At 34.7% G+C, this 23380-nt stretch overlaps 2 protein-coding genes across 2 annotated transcripts in view; both read right to left on the bottom strand.

Annotated features, from left to right (window-relative positions):
* Window positions 1–3463: 3463 nt before the first annotated feature.
* Window positions 3464–5298, bottom strand: LOC134842247 (uncharacterized). Its single transcript, XM_063858508.1, has 2 exons — window positions 4897–5298; window positions 3464–3769 (listed from the first exon to the last, which is right to left on the bottom strand). Exons 1-2 carry the CDS (start codon window positions 5196–5198, stop codon window positions 3598–3600), a joined length of 474 nt encoding a protein of 157 aa, XP_063714578.1. The 5' UTR covers window positions 5199–5298; the 3' UTR covers window positions 3464–3597.
* A 13219-nt stretch (window positions 5299–18517) lies between these two features.
* LOC134841797 (uncharacterized) overlaps window positions 18518–23380 on the bottom strand; it is a 105494-nt gene continuing 100631 nt past the window's right edge. The window contains exons 19-20 of the mRNA XM_063857834.1: window positions 22991–23188; window positions 18518–20287 (exon numbers count right to left, since the gene is read on the bottom strand). Coding sequence (XP_063713904.1) covers window positions 20148–20287; window positions 22991–23188 — 338 coding nt within the window. The 3' untranslated portion in view covers window positions 18518–20147. The remainder of the gene's footprint in view (window positions 20288–22990; window positions 23189–23380) is intronic.

Below are 23380 nucleotides of genomic sequence, written 5' to 3'. Positions count from 1 at the left end.
CAGGGAAAAAAAGGTGTTTTACCTGAACAATAAAAAAATATTATTATTTGTAACGCTTTCAATTCAAATCCCAAAATAAACTGCAGAGAAAACGGCAAACAACTGGCAAAAATAGTCGTTCAATGCTTGCTGAAACTAAAAAAGTGCACCTTCTTTGTCCCGCGAGATAGTAGCGTTTGCTTTTTTCATTCCAATACATTGCTTTGTTTTGTTATGTTGGCTTGATTTTGAAACTTGGATTTTCTGTTTTTTTTTGGGACTCCATCTCTAACACTGTTAGATTCAGGGGTCCGTGGATGGACAATGGCCGTATGTTTGTGGTCTCAAAACGTTTTCACGGCAATAAGTAATTATCTGCACGCTTAAGAATTCTATACTATTTTTATCGGATTTTCAATTCTTTATCGTAATTAACTTCAGAGAAAACGACAAAAATTGCTGAAAAGTTTTGTTGGATGCTAGTTGAACTTAAAAAAGTGCAGCTTCTTTGTCTCGTGATTGTAGCTTTGTGTTTTGTTTCAAATTAAACTGTGGCGAAATTGTTTCTACCAATTGCGCAATTTGGCAGATCTTTTGCACTCCATGTCTAACGTTCTTGAATTCATGGATCACTCGATTGCCGACAGCGGGAGATTTGTGGTCTCAAAGCAATTGTTAGGGCAAAATTTACTGTTCTACCTGTACTAAAAGTGTGTTCAAGCGTTTGTCAGACTCTAATTTCAATATCCTAAATAACTGCTGACAAAAAAGTGTCGAACAAACTCGTTCAATGATTGCTGAAATTAAAAGAAGCGACAATTGTTTTGTAGCTTGGCTAAAACTTTGTTTCATTACGAAGCCAAACTGTGCACTGGATAGGAGCACAATTTTGTGTCTGTAAGTTCCTGGATTCCAGAGACAAGTCTTAATGTTTGTTCCAAAATGTAAGTGGATTCCACAAACAACATTTCAGTGGATTCCGCATACATATACATGTAACGTAAATTTTGTCGACACATTTACTTTGTTGCGGATTCCGCAAAAAGCAAACATAGCTAGTTGTTCTGGATTCCCCAACTGTTAGTGAATTCCGCAAACTGTAGGTGGATTCCGAGTTTTGTTCAATACTGAACTTGCATATGAGCAATTAAAAGCTGAGCTGGAATTCTTATCTCTAGCAATGCGGAATTTAAAAGCAAAGACTTAACGGTTGTCATCGGAATCCACAAACAAGTCTTAAGACATTGGTTACCTAAATCGGTGGATGTCATCTTTTAGTATTTTGGAAACACAATACCGAACAATTTCAATATTTGGAGCCATTGAGTTGAGAGTGTATGGAACACACAGCATATCGACAAACTAGGTCAGTCAGTATTTGGGATTGTGTCAATCCCAAATACTAATTTTGAAAGCATAACGCCGGATAAATGCAATAATTGTAGTCATTGGGTTGAGAGTGTTTGGAACCACAACACACAGCATATCGCCAAATTAGGTCAGTATTTGGGATTCCATCGATCCCAAATACCGGTCAGTATTTGGGATTGATGAAATCCCAAGAACTGGAATAATGTGGAAGAAATATGGAATACATCCATTATTTGGAGTCATTAGGTTGAGAGTGATTAGAAACCCAATGCATAGCAAATCGTCGAATTAGTTCAGTATTTGTGATTCCATCAATCCCAAATACTGGTCAGTATTTGGAATTGATGAAATCCCAAAAATTGGAATAATGTGGAATAAATATGGAATATAATCCTTATTTGGAGTCATTAGGTTGAGAGTGATTAGAAACCCAACGCATAGCAAATCGTCGAATTAAATTAGTTCAGTATTTGGGATTTCATCGATCCCAAATACTGGTCAGTAATTGGGATTCCATTAATCCCAAACACTGATCTATTCTAGTAAATTTCTATTCTAGTAAATTTCTACTCTAGTAAATTTCTATTCTAGTGAAATCAAATCATGTATTTAAAAGGGTTAATTTTAAAGGCTACTACACATATAAATATATGTAAAGGGAATCCGCAAATAAAATGCGGATTCCACTTAGACTTTGCGGATTCCACTTACAATTTGCGGATTCCACTTACAAGTTGCGGATTCCACTTACAGTTGCGGATTCCGCAACAGCTCAACTTACCGATACAAATGTTTTATCATTTGTTTGTGGATTCCACAAACTGTTTTGGATTCCGCAAATACAATTGCGGATTCCGCAAATTCGCCTATTTTTCGAGCGATTTTGAGCGGTACAATGATTTAGGTATTTGTTTGTGGAAACCAAAACAACATAGAAGATAGAAGAAAAGTAGCAATGTTGCGGATTCCGCGAAAAATCTGGTTTTGGCCTGTTGCGGATTCCGCTTACAATGCAGAGAATGCACAGTTTGGCCTCGTAATGTTTTTCTTTCAAGTTTATTCGTTATGAGCTGTTTCAAAAAATGGCCACTGTGTTAGAATTTAGGGACTATCTGTCTATTGCTATGGGTTGATATCGTGAGATTTGTGGTCTCAAAATGTCTTCAGGGCAATAATTAGTGTTCTAACTGCATATTATGTGTTCTAGCATTTTTAACACTTTCAGTTCTATATCTGAAATGGCTGCAGAGTAAAAGATAAAAAAATTATGACAAAAATCATCCACATGCTGGCTGAAACTAAAAAGGTGCAACTTCTTTGTTCAATGACTGTAAATTTTTCTCATTTTGTTCCAATTTCAAATGTGGTGATGTGATTTCAATAATTGAACTTTTTTGCAGCTTGTTGTTACCCTATCTGAGCATCTATTTTCCCATTTTTCCCATTTTTCCTTTCCAAAAAACACTCTAGACTAGTTAGGGGCAGTCGGAACAATCAAGGATACAGTCTTGTCAAAGTTTACTTTGGGTTACTACAGCTTCGCTTACTAGAAAAGTAAATTGTCTCCGTTTCTAAATTCAGCGCTGACGTTTGATGGTAAACTTGACTGAAGGATGGAAAACCAATTAGAATTGAGTATTCACATATTGCGAATATTTCAAAAAAATTAATTAAAATTAGAGCAGTCATTTCATTAATGACCGAATACAACATCAGCAGACCAGTGGAGTGACAGAAATTTTTCTTGGTGACCGGTTTTTTGAAGAAAAAATTTGAAATTTTGGTCGACTTTTCTGTCACAAGAAAAGTCGACCACATTTCTGTCACGCCACTGGTTTTGAATTGAGTTTCAATTTCTGTCACGCCACAGGTCTAGCTGAAAAAAAAACCAGTATGTATAAGTTTTTTGCTCACTGGTTTTTTAACAGCTAAAAAGTGTTTTTTTTTCTAGCTGAATAAAAAACCACTGGTCTAGCTGTATATTTAACATATATACAGTAGCGGATTTAAGGGGGGATTAGATATCTAAGCAATTAGATATATATTAAACTCAGCAAAAGCTCAATTTGAACTTCTTTTCAAAAACTGAAGTTTTCGAGCTGAAATAATATTTAAATTAAAAAAATTTCAAGGTAACGTATGCAAATTTATATGCTCCGATACTATAGAGTCATTATTTTCTTTTAAAACATTTCCATTATTTACTTTAAAATTATTTTCCCTCACCGACAAAATTTAAAATTGTTGTTACAGCCTTAGCACAGATTCATTCATGTCCAGGCTCCAGTAGTCGTTTAGTCTGTACTTCGCATCCGGCGAGTCCGGTTCACCGATTGCAACCTTGATGTTTGTTCCGAAGTTGCCCGCTTTACAGTCCAGATCCTTGCCAGATCCTTCCGACTCCCTACCATCCTCCTTGCTCACGACCGCAACAGAACCACTGTTCTTGTTTCCGCCATTTTGTCCCGCGGAGTTTTCAGAGTTGACCTCGTGGTTGTTCCTTTGAGTGGCTCGCATGAGGGTAATGACCAGGATCCAGAGTCCCATTACTAGAACTGAGGCAAAGAGCCAGAGTTGCATTTGCCAGGTGGTCTGGGAGAGTGAAACCATCAAGGCTGCCAGCTGGTCATAAGTCATCATGGACTCCGAGGAAGACTCGGCCGAAAGTGGAGTAGTGCTTGTTGTATATTGTGATTCAGTGGTTCCCATCATAAACAACTTTTGAGCTGTCAGTTTCTTCAACAAAATCTAACGCGGATATAGAAAACCCAATCAATGAAATTGAATATATAAAGAGAATTTAGCTTGTTGTTTGCTGTTAAAATAGTTTGGTTTGAGAACCAACAAAAACAAAGAAAATGTTGGCATGGTTAAAATTGTTTAAATTACTTGATGAAGAATATGCAATCAATCATATTTGTGGTAAAATAAGTGAATGATTTCAGGAGAAAAGTTCTAAAAAACATACAATTACAAAGTATGATTGAAGAAGTGGCTGCATTTTGCATGCAAAAAACGAAGCAAAAACAAGAGTAGTCGTTTACTGTGCAAGTAGCACAGATTGTTCGACCATAGTCATTAGAAAAAAACTATAAAAAATTCGAAGTATTTCAGTTTTTTTTGCGTGGTTTGATAATAGGATCTGACTTGAATTTAAAATTTATAAAGTTTTATTCGACAACTTAAGTGATATAAGCAAATTGGACAGGAAGTTTTGAAGAAAAAATCACTAAAAAACCTAGAAAATCAGAAAGAAAATAATTTGAAAAAATTAAAACTTAATTTTTTAAAACTTTTTTTGCAGAAAAAATGTTGATTTTTTTTTTATGTTTTTGCTTCCCAAATAGCACTAAAAAACTCTAAGATCAATTTAAAGTGCGTAAAACTATGTTTTTAGAGCTTAAATAAGCATAAATTAGCTGTAATAAGCCTGCTTGCTCTTTGTTTGCTCGAAATTGGAATAAAAATCAATTTTTCAAGCCAGTTTTTCTCGATACTGACAAAAAAATTTCGCAACAGAACCACAAAAAATTTTCGCAACAGAACCTTACGACCGCAACAGAACCACTGTTCTTGTTTCCGCCATTTTGTCCCGCGGAGTTCCCGCCATTTTCAGAGTTGACCTCGTGGTTGTTCCTTTGAGTGGCTCGCATGAGGGTAATGACCAGGATCCAGAGTCCCATTACTAGAACTGAGGCAAAGGGCCAGAGTTGCATTTGCCAGGTGGTCTGGGAGAGTGAAACCATCAAGGCTGCCAGCTGGTCATAAGTCATCATGGACTCAGAGGAAGACTCGACTGAAACTGGAGTAGTGATTGTTGTATATTGTGATTCAGTGGTTCCCATCATAAACAACTTTTGAGCTGTCAGTTTCTTCAACAAAATCTAACGCGGATATAGAAAACCCAATCAATGAAATTGAATATATAAAGAGAATTTAGCTTGTTGTTCGCTGTTAAAATAGTTTGGTTTGAGAACCAACAAAAACAAAGAAAATGTTGGCATGGTTAAAATTGTTTAAATTACTTGATGAAGAATATGCAATCAATCATATTTGTGGTAAAATAAGTGAATGATTTCAGGAGAAAAGTTCTAAAAAACATACAATTACAAAGTATGATTGAAGAAGTGGCTGCATTTTGCATGCAAAAAACGAAGCAAAAACAAGAGTAGTCGTTTACTGTGCAAGTAGCACAGATTGTTCGACCATAGTCATTAGAAAAAAACTATAAAAAATTCGAAGTATTTCAGTTTTTTTTGCGTGGTTTGATAATAGGATCTGACTTGAATTTAAAATTTATAAAGTTTTATTCGACAACTTAAGTGATATAAGCAAATTGGACAGGAAGTTTTGAAGAAAAAATCACTAAAAAACCTAGAAAATCAGAAAGAAAATAATTTGAAAAAATTAAAACTTAATTTTTTAAAACTTTTTTTGCAGAAAAAATGTTGATTTTTTTTTGATGTTTTTGCTTCCCAAATAGCACTAAAAAACTCTAAGATCAATTTAAAGTGCGTAAAACTATGTTTTTAGAGCTTAAATAAGCATAAATTAGCTGTAATAAGCCTGCTTGCTCTTTGTTTGCTCGAAATTGGAATAAAAATCAATTTTTCAAGCCAGTTTTTCTCGATACTGACAAAAAATTTTCGCAAATTTTGTTAAATTTTGCACAAAAAAAATTTTTATTTAGAATTTTTTTTTGCCAAAAAAGCAATAAATGAAAAATTCAAAACTTAACTCTTCTATAGTAACTAAGTTTTAGTCTACAAGTAGCTTCACTGGCTCAATTTTTACTAAAATCGAAAAAAAATAAACCAGTTTTTCTCAACACTGGGATAAACTTTTGAATATGGTTAAGCGTCATTCAAATCACGACTGGAAGGGCTTCAATTGGGTTATCACCCATTCCCACGATTATTTATGGTTCCAGATTTTGCGTGGAACAATTCCGATGCTAATTTGTGGCACCTGATTTGGCATGCGTGGAAAAAAAAAACCAAACACACCCAAATACAAAGTTCCTACTAGTTTTTCGAACAATCAGAAGTAAAGGATGTTTGATATGCAGCGTCTTAAATATATAAACTTGTAGAAAAAGTTCAAAGCGCTAAAATTTGACGAAAAAGATCACACTTAAAATATGATTCTTATGGCATCAATGTCTTTCAGTTTGCGTAAAAAATATCATTGAAAAAAGACTAGTAAAAAACTCGAACCTGGTATAAAAATAACCACTCTCAGCGCATTTTTAAAATCTTTTCTTCAAAATTCCCAACATAATTTTACGGCAGGTAATGAAAATAATAAGAAGTTTTTTGACTCAGTTCAAATTGAATTTATTCAAATTGCTGCTTACTCTTTAAATGGACAAAGGTAACGCGCGTCGATTATTCCACATTGCTGCATAGTAGTCAAAGCAGTCCCAAATTTCTAATTTCAACCTAAAATTTTTTTAAATTCTGTGCTCTGAGCATTAAAATTTTTCGGACTACAAAAACTTTCTGTCAAATTTCTTTCTAATTAAAAAATTAAGCTTTTTCTGAATAAAAAAAAATTGTCATAGCTGTTTTTTAAAATGACAAAAAGTACATATTTTGAACCGAAATTTAAAAAAACAAGGTTGAGGCAGCAGGAAGATTTTGATTTTCGATTTTTTGGAAACCAAATAATGATTGTACAAGAATGGCTGAATTCAAAATCAAAAGGAGATGAACTTATCATTGCATCCAAAAGTTTTTTCTGTAATTCAGCGTGTTATTTTCTACTCTTATTTTAAAAATTATAAACTAAAACTTAAAAAGGAAGAAACATGACAAACTGAAGATGCCAGACAACAATGAAAACAAATATTGACATTTAAGGGTTAAATCCTGATGACTGTTTTGAGTTCTTTTCAATATTGTTTCAAAAAATTTATATAATCACATCGAAGGTCTATGCTTAAAAACAACAGACATTTTCATTTCTTAGAAGTCTCGAAAAATTTATATAATTGGTATAATAGTTTCGCAAAATTGATATACTCGCATCGAATGTCTATGCATAAAAACCTAATGTAATAGAAGTCTCCTGATTTTTTCATAGAAGTCTCCGTGAAAAAATTGAAAGTTTGATTATTATCCAGTGGCAATAACTGTGTTGGATGAAAATGATGACTTATTGTTTCATAATTATTTTTCCATAACTCTAGCGGTTATTTGTTGCTTTTAGTAGATGAAAAGTATGCGCCAAAAGCTTCAAAACTACAAACTTTTAACAGAACTCTAGTCTTGTGTGTGGAATAATAAACAGCCAACAAAACTGCTCGTATCAGGGCAAAGCTTTGAATGTTCCGACTGCCTTTTGGGGTATATGGAGCATTAATAACATGAAAAACTTATATGAAAATAAATAAAAATGAAAAAAAAAAACTTTTTAAAAAATATTGAGATTTTTTGTGAGAACATCCCCAAGACGTCATATTAAGTAGAAAGATATAAATTGTGCTCCTCTTAACAAAACAATTATGGCTTACAAGCTTCCTTAAACCAATTTCGAACGATTTTTAAGACGGATTAAACCTCGCTTACGCGTTAATAGCCGAAATATATCGCGCGTTAATTATCCAAAACTGGCCGAAATGGCAACCACAATTTTTAAACCCTCACCCTGATAACTTCACTAAAAACAATAACCGGTAAAAATTTTTTCAAATTTAAGCTCAGGACAACAATACCTTTTGAAAGATATTTAAAAATTTCGTCAAAAAAGGCTAGTTAAAAAGTCGAAATCTGTCTGAAGAAAAAAAAATCCACCCCGAACACAAATATTCCGTTACTTTCGTTGCAAAAGTCGGAACAACAAAGACTTTTTCACTACGTTGTACATAGTTCCCATAAAATCAAATATTATTAGTTTATTATTACTAAAGTTCTTCAAGTAATTTTAAGTACAAAGTGATAGACTTCGCTCCTATTAACAAATCAATTATGGCATATAAGCTTCCTTAAACCAATTTGGAATGATTTCTTAAAGGGAAAAAATCTCCGCTCACGCGTTAAAAGTGCGAAATATATCGCGCGTTAATTGTCCGAAATGGCAAAAAATAAGTCCCTTTTACTTAAAAAAAATAACACAGGTGAAATATATTTTCAAATTTAAGCTCAAGACAACAATAGTTTTTGATTGATATTGAAAAAATTGCGTCAACAATGGCTAGTTAAAATGTCAAAATTTGTCTAAAAAAAACCCACCCCGAGCAAAAGTATTCCGTTACTTTCATAAGGAAAGTCAAAACAAATATTTCTAAAGAATTAATTGAGCAATTTAGATAGACTCCAAGCGAATTTGGAAGAGTGTGTAGCATGCACGCTTGGCTCAAGTACATTCTATCTGGGTTCGATCAGAACATTCAATACTTTCTTGTAAAAAGCGTACTGCATAGAAAAACTACACTTAGCATATAGATTCCTCAGTTTCTTTGGGAATGGGAAAATAACTTATCAAACGTAAATTAAAAAGTATCAAGGTAGTTTTAAAAAGAGTTAAGTTAACAAGGGAAGTGTTACAAAATGGAATCAAATGTCAATTGTCGAGTTTTTTATGACTAACTTAAAGTATAAAAAGAAGTTGCTTTTTCAGTTATCTTGCATATGGATTTTCGAACATACTGCAGCCCTATTTTTTCGTACTTATGATGACCAGAATATTGTGTGTTGAAAAATTCAAAATTGACCCAAAGTATCTGGTATACAGTTTGAAAAGCAATTTTTAGTATATGTTCTTTAAAAAACCCGTTAATTTAGCTCGTTTTCAAATCCAGTTGGTTGTTTTTCCTACTTTTATTAGCTAGATACCAAGTTTAGGGCAATTTTTTTCCGCTGCGGGCAATTCGGTTTTAGTCAATTGTCAATACCCTAGGAAAAAACCGAATATTTTTATGTACGATACATTGGGTTGTTCCGGCAAATTGTCAACGCTTAGGATCTTACTTTTGCCCCTTTTTTTAAATTGTGTTCCTCGGCAAAATTTATAGATTTCGAGGAAAAGCCGATTCATGTCATTCGCATGTAAAAAAACATGAACAGTATCTGCATAAGCTACCACTCGTCGTTTCATTGGGGTTTCATACCACTGATGTCGTCTCAAGATTTCAAGAAGCGGCTCCAAAGCTACAATACAAAATGAGGCGGATAGTGGACAAACTGGTCGTATACCCCTTCCCAGTGATATTTCTTCACTGAAAAAAAAACTCCCACAACTATAATCGCATTTGCTTTTCCGTACAAGTTTTCAAGCATGTCAACCAGCAGCAGAGCAAAGTTCATTTTACGCAGAATTTGAATTAAATACTTCCGATCCACGCGGTCGAATGCTTTTCTAAAGTCACTACTCAATACGCACTGATTCTGTAGTGGTGTATCAATTCTAATTTTCATTGAAGCTATATATACTTCTTTTTTCTAGGTATGCATATTGGTCAGGCAATATGACTTTTTGTAGCACTTTCTTAAACCTAGCTGCGAGCAGGTGCGAAAAAATCTTTTGGTTTGTATTAATGAGGCTGATCGGTCTGAAGTCAGCAGCTGTTTTGATGACTTTTCCTTTCGATAGCAGTTTGATAAGTGCTAAGTTAAAGGTTTTTGGCATCGGTTTTCTTTGAGTGCTCGTCTAAAAATAAAGAAATTAGCTTTTCGGCAAAAAGGGTTTTGTGTTGTTTGGATAGTTCAGATGTCAATCCATCTGGATCTGGACGTGTTGATGTGTTCAGCTTTTCAATTGACTTTTCTATCTCGATTAAAGTTATTGGCTCTGCTACTTTTTTTTTGTATTCCTCACTAATCGTTTTTGAAAATCATCTCATAATTCCGAAGCGGTCAAGATATTCCACCTTTCCATTTCTTCTGTAAAGATCTTCGTAGTAACAAGTCGCCTCGACCAGAATCACATAAACGTTATTCGTCAGCTCTCCAGATAAACAATTGAAATCAGTTATGAGATTCTTTGGTGGGCATTGTTGTATCCAACGTTTAACAGCTTTAGGATTGCCTTCGAAAACCACCCAAATATTTTTTCATGGTTGCTAGCTTTTACTTACCTTTGTGTAATTCGAAATTTTTTGATTTTTTTTTCATTAGATTTTTTTGTTACGATCATTTTCTAAATGTTTTGTTTCAAGATTCGCCTGAAATGTTTCTCTTCTCTTTCTTTCTATGGTTTTCTTTTTCAAGCTAATTCCTCTTAAAAAGTCCCAAAGTTGTTGTTTTTTGATGTCATAGTTTGTCGGATTGCAATCGGACGGTACAATAAAATCTGATATTATGATTATTGAGTCTCCAAACTCCTAGAATTTCTTCAATTTCGATTTCTTCGCCAATTATTAGAGTCAGTTTGGAATGATCATTAGAGCCAGCTGTGGTCACTTGGAATGTTTTTGATATTTTCGAAATTAAAAACTTTTGTTTTGTCATACCGTTAGGAAAAATATAATCAATTCTTGTCGCAGTCCTTGTTTTTCCGCATCTGTGGGTGTGTTCATGTTCAAAGTTTAAAGTCAGTGCTAAATCATTCAAAAGCATGCCATCGAAAAAAGTTTTCCACTTTTTGCAAATCGTAATATGAGCATCTTTCTTCACAGTACCCGCTTTCTTTTCACCGGTTCTGTCTATTTTCTCGTTGTTATATGCATTCAGATCCCGCCCAGTACAAGTTTTCCTTCTGGTTTGGTGTTTATAGTTTGCATAAAATCTTCAATCGCTTGGCAGTAAATTAGATATTCTGCAGATTTTATTAACTGGAGGCCCCCTTGCATTTATATGCTTTTCCTCATTCAATAATCCCCTTTAGCTTTAGCCCTAATAGATTTTGTTTCGTTTCGAGTGGGGAATTCGTACAGCATGAAGTTTCTTACCGGCGTTCTTCTCAACCATGGCTTTCAGAAAAAATAATGTTGCCTCTCTCACTATGGGGAAGCCCCTTATGTATTGCAGATAATGTTTAATTAAAAACCTGGTCATGTTTCTGTTGATCCTGGAATAATTTTCATTTGAAAGGTAAAATATACCCAGCTTTGGTAAATTTTTTTGAATTCAAATTGCTTTTAATAGCCGCTTTTTGGGCGACAGTCTGCTCCTTTATAATTGGGGGCTTAATGTGCCTTGGATTAGCATTTCTGATGAAGATTGCGCGGTTTCCGAGCTAAAATCAGTCATCTTTCGTCGAGGTATTGTTCTTTTTGTCGGCTAAATCAATTGCTTTTTGCAGTGTATTTCTGCAAAAATTTGCAGAAAAACCTGCAAAAGTTGCTAAACTAACCCGTTGAAACCGCTGCTGGAAGAATAGAATCGATCATATAAATTAATCAAAACGCAGTATATACTGGTGTAACAAATCTTCTTTTGCAGTATTGAAATAATCAATTTTTTTTCCGTTCATGCTATATAAAGTTGTAACAAAATGGGAGAAAACTTTAGTACAAGGCAAAAGTTTTTCTCGATTTGCAAAGAGTAGAAAATATTTATAGATTAGTCTGTAAAAAGTGCCTGTTCTTAACTAAAAGCAAAAAAAAAATTTTGTTAACTATTTCACCCCTATTTTGATTTTTAGAAATGCAACTTTGGCGGCCACATTTCCAATAGCTTAAAACAGTTTTCAGAAAGTATACTTATTTAAATTTTTACTTAGATATTAAATAAATAGTGAGTAACGAATACAAATACGAGCAAGCGAAAATGAAAACCCAATTAATTGTTGACATTTTTGAAATGCATATTTTATTCAGAAATGGTTGTCAAAAATATTACATGCACAGGAAAGGAATAGTTAACAAAATCCAAAAGGGGGAAGTTAACAAAATCCCGAAAAATGACCCATTGGGATAAAATTTTGGAATTAATTAAAATTGTTGCAAAATAAATTGTACCATAATTTTGGCACTAAAAAGTCTACTCCATTTTTTTCCATCATTTTTTTACGAATGTCAGCTGAGAGAAGCGCGATGATAAATTGCATTTTTCTTCGTTTTGTCCAGATAACTTAAATCAGCATTGTATTAGTTTTGATGTTAAAAGTTTTGATGTTAAAAGTTTTGATGTTAAAGAACGTTATAGGCTGATTCAAGAACAGATCACCCAATAAAACAAAACTTGCTACTTGGTGCTCGTAAACTCCGGAGCTGACCAGTTTACTTTCATGTAGTCTTAGAGTTATTATTAGTGAGAATTAATGATGATAGCTTTTAATCATCATTGGTTCAGCAAAAATGTGTCATTTATGAACCTTCGCCGTAACTAACTAAATTTCCAAGTCAACACAATTTTTCTGTCAACACAATTTTCCAACACAATTCTCAAAATCTTGAAAAAGTTGATAAAAATTTCATTTTGTCAAAAATCTGACCAGCTAGATGACAATTAAGTATAAAATTGGTCTTTTGCTCTTTTTTTCTAAATTTAAATTGTTGAGCAGTCATAAAACAGTTGTTTTGAGTTTGAATTTAAACACACAGATTCACAACAAGTACAAAATTATGGACATTTTTCAAAAATTGTGTAAAACGAGCATGGTATTAATCTGTTGAAATTAATTCTGAATTAGCAATGAGTTGATTGATGATGAAAATAAATTAATTACTGGTGGGCTGATTGTAATAAATGAACATTCACAAATATTTGACATTGATTTAATTGAAGACGAACGAAGACAGAAAACAGACAGACAATTAATGAAATAATTGATTGAATTGAATGGTTGAATTTGATTTGCGAATTGATTGAATTTACGTTGAATTACATCACAGAAGCGAATTGAAATGAATTGTCAGAATTGTCAGGGGGTGCGTCTCAGTGACGCATAAACGATAAATTGTCGAAAAAAGATACGTGGTAGTTGAGAAAGCGGTTTGAATTTGGGAAGTTTGTGAGCTAAGAGATGGTTGGGGGGGCTCGGAAGAGACGCGGTTAAGAAATGTTCATGGCACATTTTTGGGGCTAAGACATGGGAAACGTTTTTTTTTTTTACATTATATATGACTTTTTGCGGTCAACTGCATTTTCAGATCGAGTATTTCAATTGAGATAGACTTTTGGGCTAGTGTTACAGCAGCGGAAATAAGATAACATTTATGATTTATCTGACGGTTAATTACAAATACCAAGGAAAAAAGAGGGTTTTAGAAGTCACGGCAGAAGTTATTTGATGATAGAACGCATGATAATGCTCGACACAAACACGAATTGAAATTGATTAAGACGAATTGAAATTGTCATTCAAAAGCTCGCAATTCAAAGCCAATGGCCCAACGCCTGTCCAATGGTCGAGTTCCAAAGACGATTTAGAACTGATTTATTGCATGATGATGATTATGAGGGGTTGTGGTGGTGTGATTATTTGAAGGGGGCGAAGTTGCTTCTGAGTCGGAGGTGTCCCTGGACCCAATGGTGGGGACTGGATCTCACCCTCTCCCACAACTCCCTCTCCTCCCGCGTGCACTGCATCCACTCAACCGCACCCCCATTGCATGCGGCTAAATAATCAACAACAACAACATCACAATCATAAGTGAGAGCTAAAAATCCGTACAAGTTTTCGAGCATGTCAACCAGCAGCAGAGCAAATTTCATTTTACGCAGAATTTGAATTAAATACTTCACGCGGTCGAATGCTTTTGTAAAGTCACTACTCAATACGCACTGATTCTGTAGTGGTGTATCAATTCTAATTTTCATTGAAGCTATATATACTTCTATTTTCTAGGTATGCATATTGGTCAGGCAATATGACTTTTTGTAGCACTTTCTTAAACCTAGCTGCGAGCAGGTGCGAAAAAATCTTTTGGTTTGTATTAATGAGGCTGATCGGTCTGAAGTCAGCAGCTGTTTTGATGACTTTTCCTTTCGATAGCAGTTTGATAAGTGCTAAGTTAAAGGTTTTTGGCATCGGTTTTCTTTGAGTGCTCGTCTAAAAATAAAGAAATTAGCTTTTCGGCAAAAAGGGTTTTGTGTTGTTTGGATAGTTCAGATGTCAATCCATCTGGATCTGGACGTGTTGATGTGTTCAGCTTTTCAATTGGCTTTTCTATCTCGATTAAAGTTATTGGCTCTGCTACTTTTTCTTTGTATTCCTCACTAATAGTTTTTGAAAAACATCTCATAATTCCGAAGCGGTCAAGATGTTCCACCTTTCCATTTCTGTAAAGATCTTCGTAGTAACAAGTCGCCTCGTCCAGAATCACATAAACGTTATTCGACAGCTCTCCAGATTAACAATTGAAATCAGTTATGAGATTGTTTGGTTGGCATTGTTGTATCCAACGTTTAACAGCTTTAGGATTGCCCTCGAAAACCACCCAAATATTTTTTTCATGGTTGCTAGCTTTTACTTACATTCGTGTAATTCGAAATTTTTCGATTTTTTTTCATTAGAATTTTTTGTTAGGATCATTTTCTAAATGTTTTGTTTCAAGATTCGCCTGAAATGTTTCTCTTCTCTTTCTTTCTATGGTTTTCTTTTTCAAGCTAATTCCTCTTAAAAAGTCCCGAAGTTGTTGTTTTTCGATGTCATAGTTTTTCGGATTGCAATCGGACGGTACAATAAAATCTGATATTATATGATGATTTGGTCAAAAAGACATTATTATTGAGTCTCAAAACTCCTAGAATTTCTTCAACTTCGATTTCTTCGCCAATTATTAGAGTCAGTTTGGAATGATAATTAGAGCCAGCTGTGGTCACTTGGAATGTTTTTGATATTTTATAAATTAAAAACTTTTGTTTTGTCATACCGTTAGTAAAAAAATAATCAATTCTTGTCGTAGTCCCTGTTTTTGCTCATCTATGGGTGTGTTCATGTTCAAAGTTTAAAGAGGTGCTATATCATTCAAAAGCATGCCATCGAAAAAAGTTTTCCACTTTTTGCAAATCGTAATATGAGCATCTTTGTTCACAGTACCCGCTTTCTTTTCACCGGTTCTATCTCTTTTCTCGTTGTTAGATGCATTCAGATCCCGGCCAGTACAAGTTGTCCTTCTGGTTTGGTGTTTATAGTTTGCATAAAATCTTCAATCGCTTGGCAGTAAAGAATATATTCTGCAGATTTTTTGTAAAGGTTGCATATGAACAAAGAGAAGTCAGTTAAATAGGTAACAGTACCATCGTCCGCCTTTTCAATCAGTTCCACGTATGGAGATAATTTTTACACAGTAAGAAGTCCCCCAGTTCTCATAAATTTTTTTCTATAAGCTGAACAAACTTGAGGCCTTTGTCAAGACCCCGGCACTTCCCAGTAGTTATGTTAACTTTCATTCAATATGTTTTCGAAATTATCTCCGCGCACTGGGTGATTATTATGCTTTTTTCGCAATCTAGTGTTCCGAAGAATTCTTCCGAGTGATACCATAATTGGATGGTTTGATTATCGCTAGTTTTTTTAAATTAAAAATGTTTTCTTTTGTATTTTGCTCTTGATCATCCGTCGCGTTTTTGGATATTGTTTGCCATCTTTTCTTTGTTTTGTTTCTGCTTTTGTTTCATCTTTATTTTCGTTACCCTGTTTGCTGGGATCACTGGGTTTACCGTTGCTTTCTATGTCTTTTCCCGTGTGTTCGACATTACGCGTTTCATCCTTGCGTTTCAACCAACAGTGCTTTTCATGATGTCCCATGTATTTCATCTCGAGTGATCTGCAATGATTGCATTCTAAAATGGATCGAATATTCGCAAAGAATTCCATTTCATCAATTTTAAGAGTCTCGGTGCATTTCTGTTCCGCCTTGGTTTTGATCTGGTCTAGTTGATATTTGTTTTCAACGATTATTTTATATATGCTCTACCTGTGAAAATATAACAACCATCACTCGTTTTGTGCTTCTGCTTCAAAATTGGTGAGATGCTACCTGTTCTAGGTAAATGGTTTGCATCAATTACCTGCTCGTCGGGCAAAAAATGGGGCAAACATTGGAGGTGCAGAGTTATTTCTCGCGGGACTGCTTCTGTTATTTTAACTGGAGGCCCCCATGCATTTATATCCTTTCCAAACACAATAATCCCCTTTAGCTTAAGCCCTAGTAGACTTTTTTTCATTTCGGGTGGGGCTAGAATTCGTACAGCATGAAGTTTCTTACCGGTGTTCTTCTCAACAATGGCTTTCAGAAAAGTAATGTTATCTCTTTCACTTTGGGGAAGCGCCTTTTGTATTGAAGATAAATTTTAATTAAAAACCAGGTCCTGTTTCTGTTGATCCTGGAATATTTTTCCTTTAAAAGGTAAAATACACTCAGCTTTGGTAAGTTTTTTCGAAGTCAAAAGGCTTTTAATAGATGCTTCTTGGGCGAAAGTCTGCTCCTTTATAACTGGGGGCTTAATGTGCCTTGGATTAGCATTTCTGATGAAGGTTGCACGGTTTCCAAGCTAAAGTCGGTCATCTTTTGTCGAGGTATTGTTCTTTTTGTCGGCAAAATCAATTGCTTTTTGGGTACTACTATGATAGAGTGGTCCCTCGAAAAAGCAACTATGATAGACAGGTCCCGCATGCATTTCGCATGTTATAATTTTGAAAACTAATTTGTGTATAAATTATTCATTTCAAAAATCTTGCAAAATATGTTCAGCCAGAAACTTTTCAGATTAAAAATTGTAATCACTGTTGTTGATATATTGAAATTAGCTCGCTCTACTTTATTTTACGGTTTAACAACCATATAATTGGGTTGATTTATTTGTCATCAAAACCCACTATTGGCGGTTTTTTTAAAATTTTTAACCTTAATTGGTGAGGGGGAGGTTTTAAGAGGTAACAAAACATGAAATTTGTTTGAAAATATACTGCGACATCTTTCTGAAAGGCGTAATCATAATTATGAAACGATTTGAGAGCTCTAGGTGTCTTATTCTCAAGGGACCTGGTTATTTTCAAGGGACCACTCTATCATAGTAGTACCGCTTTTTGCAGTTTAGTTCTGCAAAAGTTAGCAGAAAAACCTGCAAAAGTTGCTAAACTAACGCGTTGAAACCGCTGCTGCTGGAAAAATAGAATCGATCATATAAATTAATCAAAACGCAGTATAAACTGGTGTAACAAATCTTATTTTGCAGTATTGAAATATCAAGTTTTTGTTTCCGTTCAAGCTATATAAAAATGTAACAAATAGGCGAAAACCTTAGTACAAGGCGAAAGTTTTTCTCGATTTGCAAAGAGTAGAAATTATTTATAGAAAAGTCTGTAAAAAGTGCCTGTTCTTTACTAAAAGCAAAAATGGGATCTTGTTAACTATTTCCCCCTATTTCGATTTTTAGAAATGCAACTTTGGCGGCCATATTTCCATTAGCTTAAAACAGTTTTCAGAAAGTATACTTACTTAAAATTTCCTACGTAGGTATTAAATAAATAGTGAGTAATAAATACAAATACAAGCGCGCGAAAATGAAAAACCAATTAATTGTTGACGTTTTTGAAATGCATTTTTTATACAGAAATGGTTGTCAAAAATATTACACGCACAGAAAAGAAATAGTAAACAAAGTCCAAAAAGGGGGAAATAATTAACAAAATCCCGAAAAAAGACCCATTGGGATAAAATTTTGGAATTAATAAAAATTGTTGCAAAATAAATTATACTATAATTTTGGTGCTAAAATATCTACTCCATTTTTTCCATCATTTTTTTTACGAATGTCAGCTGAGAGAAGCGCGATGATATTTTGCATTTTTCTTCGTTTTTTCCAGATAACTTAAATCAGCACTGTATTAGTTTTGATGTTAAAAAATTTTATAGGCTGATTCAAGAACAGATCACCCAATAAGATAAAAATTGCTACTTGTTGCTCCGGAGCTGACCACTTTACTTTCATGTAGTCATAGAGTTATTATTAGTGAGAATTAATGGTGATAGCTTTGAATCGTCATTGGTTCAGCAAAAATGTGTCATTTATGAACCTTCGCCGTAACTAACTAAGTTTCCAAGTCAACACAATTTTCCAACACAATTCTCAAAATCTTGAAGAAGTTGATAAAAATTTCATTTTGTCGAAAACCTGACCAGCTGATGACAATTAATTATAAAATTGGTCTTTTGCTCTTTTTTTCTAAATTTAAACTGTTGAGCAGTCATAAAACAGTTGTTTTGAGTTTGAATTTAAACACACAGATTGACAACAAGTACAAAATTATGGAAATTTTTCAAAAATAGTGTAAAACGAGCATGGTATTAATCTGTTGAAATTAATTCTGAATTAGCAATGAGTTGATTGATGATGAAAATAAATTAATTACTGGTGGGCTGATTGTAATAACTGAACATTCACAAATATTTGACATTGATTTAATTGAAGACGAACGAAGACAGAAAACAGACAGACAATTAATGAAAAAATTGGTTGAATTGAATGGTTGAATTTGATTTGCGAATTGATTGAATTTACGTTAAATTGCATCACAGAAGCGAATTGAAATGAATTGTCAGAATTGTCAGGGGGTGCGTCTCAGTGACGCATAAACGATAAATTGTCGAAAAAAGATACGTGGTAGTTGAGAAAGCGGTTTGAACTTGGGAAGTTTGTGAGCTAAGAGATGGTTGGGGGAGGGGGGGGGGGGCTAGGAAGAGACGCGGTTAAGAAATGTTCATGGCACATTTTGGGGCTAAGACATGGGAAACGTTTTTTTTTACATTATACTTGACTTTTTGCGGTCAACTGCATTTTCAGATCGAGTATTTCAATTGAGTTAGACTTTTGGGCCAGTGTTACAGCAGCGGAAATAAAATAACATTTATGATTTATCTGAGGGTTAATTACAAATACCAAGGAAAAAAGAGGGTCTTAGAAGTCACGGCAGAAGTTATTTGATGATAGAACGCATGATAATGCTCGACACAAACACGAATTGAAATTGACACATTACACAAAATAGAACCAATAAGTTAAAAAGGCAGCAGTGTTTCAGGTATTCGTTCGTTTTTTTTTTTGGTTTCACACCAAAGGGACCAGAAGAGTATCGGAACCCGGAGAATCGGAAGTTTCGTTTCATTTCTAGGTCGGATGAAGTCAACCCATACGAGTTACAGACTATGCCGAACGTCCAAAATGAAGACTATGAGTTGAGGACGATGCCAAAAAGCGGGATACTTCAACACATAGCTTCCAAGACACCAAAATCTTGAGGAGCTATCTCATAGTCACTGTTTACTTTTAGAAAAAAAAACTGCAGCATATTTGAAGGCTAAGATGTGCGGCTTTGCAGCGAAGTAGTTAAAAATCAATCGGATCATAATTTAAATATGCAAACGTGACCAAACAACGAGTCAGAACATGTTTTTGAGGGTTTTCGGATGATACTTTTGACGAGATTCTCGAATTTAGTCAGGGAAGCATTTTTCCTCGGTTTTTATGAGTAGCAATAATTGATTGTGGAATTTTTCTTCTATCCTTTTCTTATTTGCTCGGGCCACCTTTCGATATTATGTACTTCGTCATGGTTTCTTCTGCAATATCTCTGTAGATCTAAGTTTTTTAAATAGAGAAATAAAGATCGCGCAAGACAGTATTGGCTGCTTTATTTTTATGATTAAAAACATCTTCTTCATTGAACGGCGGTTCCAGATTTCTAGTGATAATAATGCTTTCATTCGAAATTTTTGAAGACGATTTTTTATGAAGTGTTCAATGCTTCAGTTCGAAGACTTTGAAGACGACAATTTTTACGAAGTGCTCGAGTCGGCTCGCAATCCAACGCGACTGGTCCAACGCGTGTCCAATGGTCGAGTTCCAAAAACGATTTAGAACTGATTTATTGCATGATGATGATTATGAGGGGTTGTGGTGGTGTGATTATTTGAAGGGGGCGAAGCTGGTTCTGAGTCGGAGGTGTCCCTGGACCCAATGATGGGGACTGGATCTCACCCTCCCCCACAACTCCCTCTCCTCCCGCGTGCACTGCATCCACTCAACCGCACCCCCATTGCATGCGGCTAAATCATCAACAACAACAACATCACAATCATAAGTGAGAGCTAAAATTACGCATATATATTTGATTGTTTGGCAGTTTGATTTTAATTAGCTTCTTCTTTGAATTTTTGTCATTTTGTGTTAGGGGGAGATTGTTTACTCGGCCTAATTAAAGGAGGGGGGGGGGGAGGAGGAGATTTTTTTTTATTGTTAATTTAGGCCAATATTTTTCTCATGCAACAGCAATAGTTTGCAGATAAGTTTCCGTTTGTTCTAAAACCAATAGCATATATAAACAGAAGGAAATTGATTCACAAGAGCGACGAGATACTTTGCACCCCCTTTTGGGCGCCTTTGAAGCTGTATGCTGTATTCGCACTTGTTCTTGATTAGTATCGATAGTTGATAAAAAAAATTAGGTATTCTAATCGTTTCTGCGAAAAAAAAAAGAAAACAAAAATAGATAGCATTATTTCTCCTTTCCAGCATTATTTGCCTTCATGTGAGCTTTTAACCAAAAATGAGTTTTCTCAACTCTTCGGAAAAACTTTCCAGGAACGAAGTTGTCAAAAAATTGTAATTAAAAACATACATTTGGAAAAAGTTTTACAAGAACATCGAGATTAATTTTAAATCCGGCAATTTTCCTTTTTTTAAAATATCTTTTTTTTATCTAGTGGTTTAGCTGAAACTCTTTTTATCAATAATCTGCTAACTTTGGGATCTCTCTAACTAACCTCCTAGGGTACCTTGTAACGAATTGCAACCCCTATAAAGAAAAATGGCACTGTTTGAGCATATGCAAATTTTACACCAAGTAACGAAATTCTCCCCTTTTGCAAAAAAGGGGGGAATTGTTGTTACAGAGACCCCAACTTTATTTCATAATCATATTCATGATCTATGGTTGTTTTCCATTTTTTCTTTAGAAATATGCAAAAAGGTTTTGATAATTTATGAATATGTAACTTCCTCACCAAATAGATTGGCATACTTTGCCTTCGACGCTTTCATGTTTTTCCTTGAAACAGATTATTTAAAGAGCCGCCTCATTTTGAATTCAACAAATTCTAATTTATTTTTGTCTGCTCAGAACAGGACTCGTTATTAAAGAACTGGTTTAACATAAACTCTGCAAGGTTGCAAGAAATATTTCCCCATAAATGTTTCCAAACCTTATTTTTTTAAATAATATTTGTGGAGTTTTGTAGGAAAAATTGTTTTTTTTCATTTCAACTTTCTTAAATGAGAGCTTTTTGTGTAGCCAAGACAATATTGATTTCAAGATTTCTTGGATTTTATCATGGTTTCATGTTTTTAAAGGACTTTTGTCTGCCCACAGAGTTAGATTTTTTCACAAGTTCTTTTTTTTTCAATTCGGTATAACTTATACAAATAATGAAAACTATAGCACCTGATATGTTTGGGTAGGAGTTGTTAAAGTGCGTACTCTGCCGGTTCTTGCAGACAGCCTGACTATTGTTTTACAGTTGATCTACTGTTATTTTTCATAATTTTTGGAACATGATTTTAAATAAGCGTTGATTTAGAAAGAGATTTGGTTTTACCTAATTCAGTGAGGTTTTTTCCCTAGCCAAGACGTGGTAGTGTCCAAGATTTCCTGGAGTCTTATCATGAATGTTAGTGTTTTTTGTTTTTTTTTTTAATAAAATTTCCGTCTGCATACAAAGTTAGATAGTTCTGTTTTTTTTTTTTCAATTTAATATTATTCATGCAGTTTTAAAAAAATGAATCAATTGTGTAGTTTCTGCGATTCGCAGAGGATCTATGAAAGGCCATCCAGCCTGTCTAAGCATAGTCCGTTTTTCTTATTTCCCCACATTCCCGACTGAACTATTTTATTGCGACTTCAGGCAACAACAGCAACTCAAGGCCGTTTTTTTGCGTCCAGAACTTCACGTGGTGCCACTATTGCAGCGTGAAGTTATTTGTTTTTTATAAAGCCGTGATATTATTTTTTTTTTAAGTAAGCCTGTTATTTACATTTTAGTAAAGGCCGCTGACTAGGTGGAAAGCAGCAAGAATGATAGGCAGCAGTCGCGAAATAAAGCTACAACTTTAACAGAATAAAACGACTTTAAATTTTTATTGCCGTGGGACGTCAGCCGTTTATCAATTTTTGCCTAATGTAGTAGTCTTAAAACCGAAAATATTGAGATCTGTTTTTCTCGGTTCAGACCAGTGTCGGATTTAAGCGGGGGGGTGTGGGACGTTCTTTTTTCTCAGGGATTCGACCCCCTAACCCCCAACGACCCAAAGGGTCCCCCAATTTGTACTATTTTGAGATATCCATATTTGGTGACGGACCCTAAAATTTTTCTCAAAGCGCCTTTGGCGCAACATATACTAATTTTATGCGAGGAGCGCGCGCCAAAAAACGTGAATTTTTTTGGTCCAAATGTTCCAAAAAGTGCCTAAAAACGCCTTTTTTGGCCTGTTTTTTTTTCAAAATTTTGCCTGCGGTGCAGAAAATTTGGCCATAACAGGGACTTTTTAGTGCTTTGGGACAGCTCGAAAACTTAAATTGGTCGATCTAAAAAAAAGTCGACAAAATTTTCGATTTTTTTTTGAAAATCCCCCCTCGAGAAAATCGTCGATCCGCCCCTGGTTCAGACCAATGGGTGTTGAATGTTGAACCTGGCGTTGAACATAGTGTTTCACGCGATGAGTCTCGGTAAGTGTGGTTCAAAATTGTAAACTACCTGTTCCTGCAGACAGTCTTACTCCAGCCAGGAATGAGCGACTATTTCCTGGTCCACTCTTCTCCCTATTCTCTTTCTTCTCTTTATTCTCCCTGTGACTTCCAGATGATGAAAAAGGGGAAGATGACGAGGAGGTGGAGTAGATGGCCAATTCCAGACACACCTGGTCCAGGTTCACCGTTTTACTCATCACGCTTCCTGAAGTACCAGAACCGTTTGTATAATGATCGAAATTGACCATTTAATGAGCTAAAAAGCTCTTTTATTATGAAGCCTGTGCACTGGATAGGCTCATGATTTGGTGTGTGCAGATCTCTCGAATCCAGAAAAAAGTCTTTTGAACAAAATCAAACTTAGGCTGAATGATAAAAAAACGAAAGAACAAATGAA

The sequence above is a fragment of the Symsagittifera roscoffensis genome, chromosome 3, assembly GCF_963678635.1.
Source record: "Symsagittifera roscoffensis chromosome 3, txSymRosc1.1, whole genome shotgun sequence".
In the NCBI taxonomy this organism is placed as follows: domain Eukaryota; kingdom Metazoa; phylum Xenacoelomorpha; order Acoela; family Convolutidae; genus Symsagittifera; species Symsagittifera roscoffensis.
Note: the sequence above shows the minus strand (reverse complement) of the source record. Positions and strands in the feature narration are given on the sequence as shown.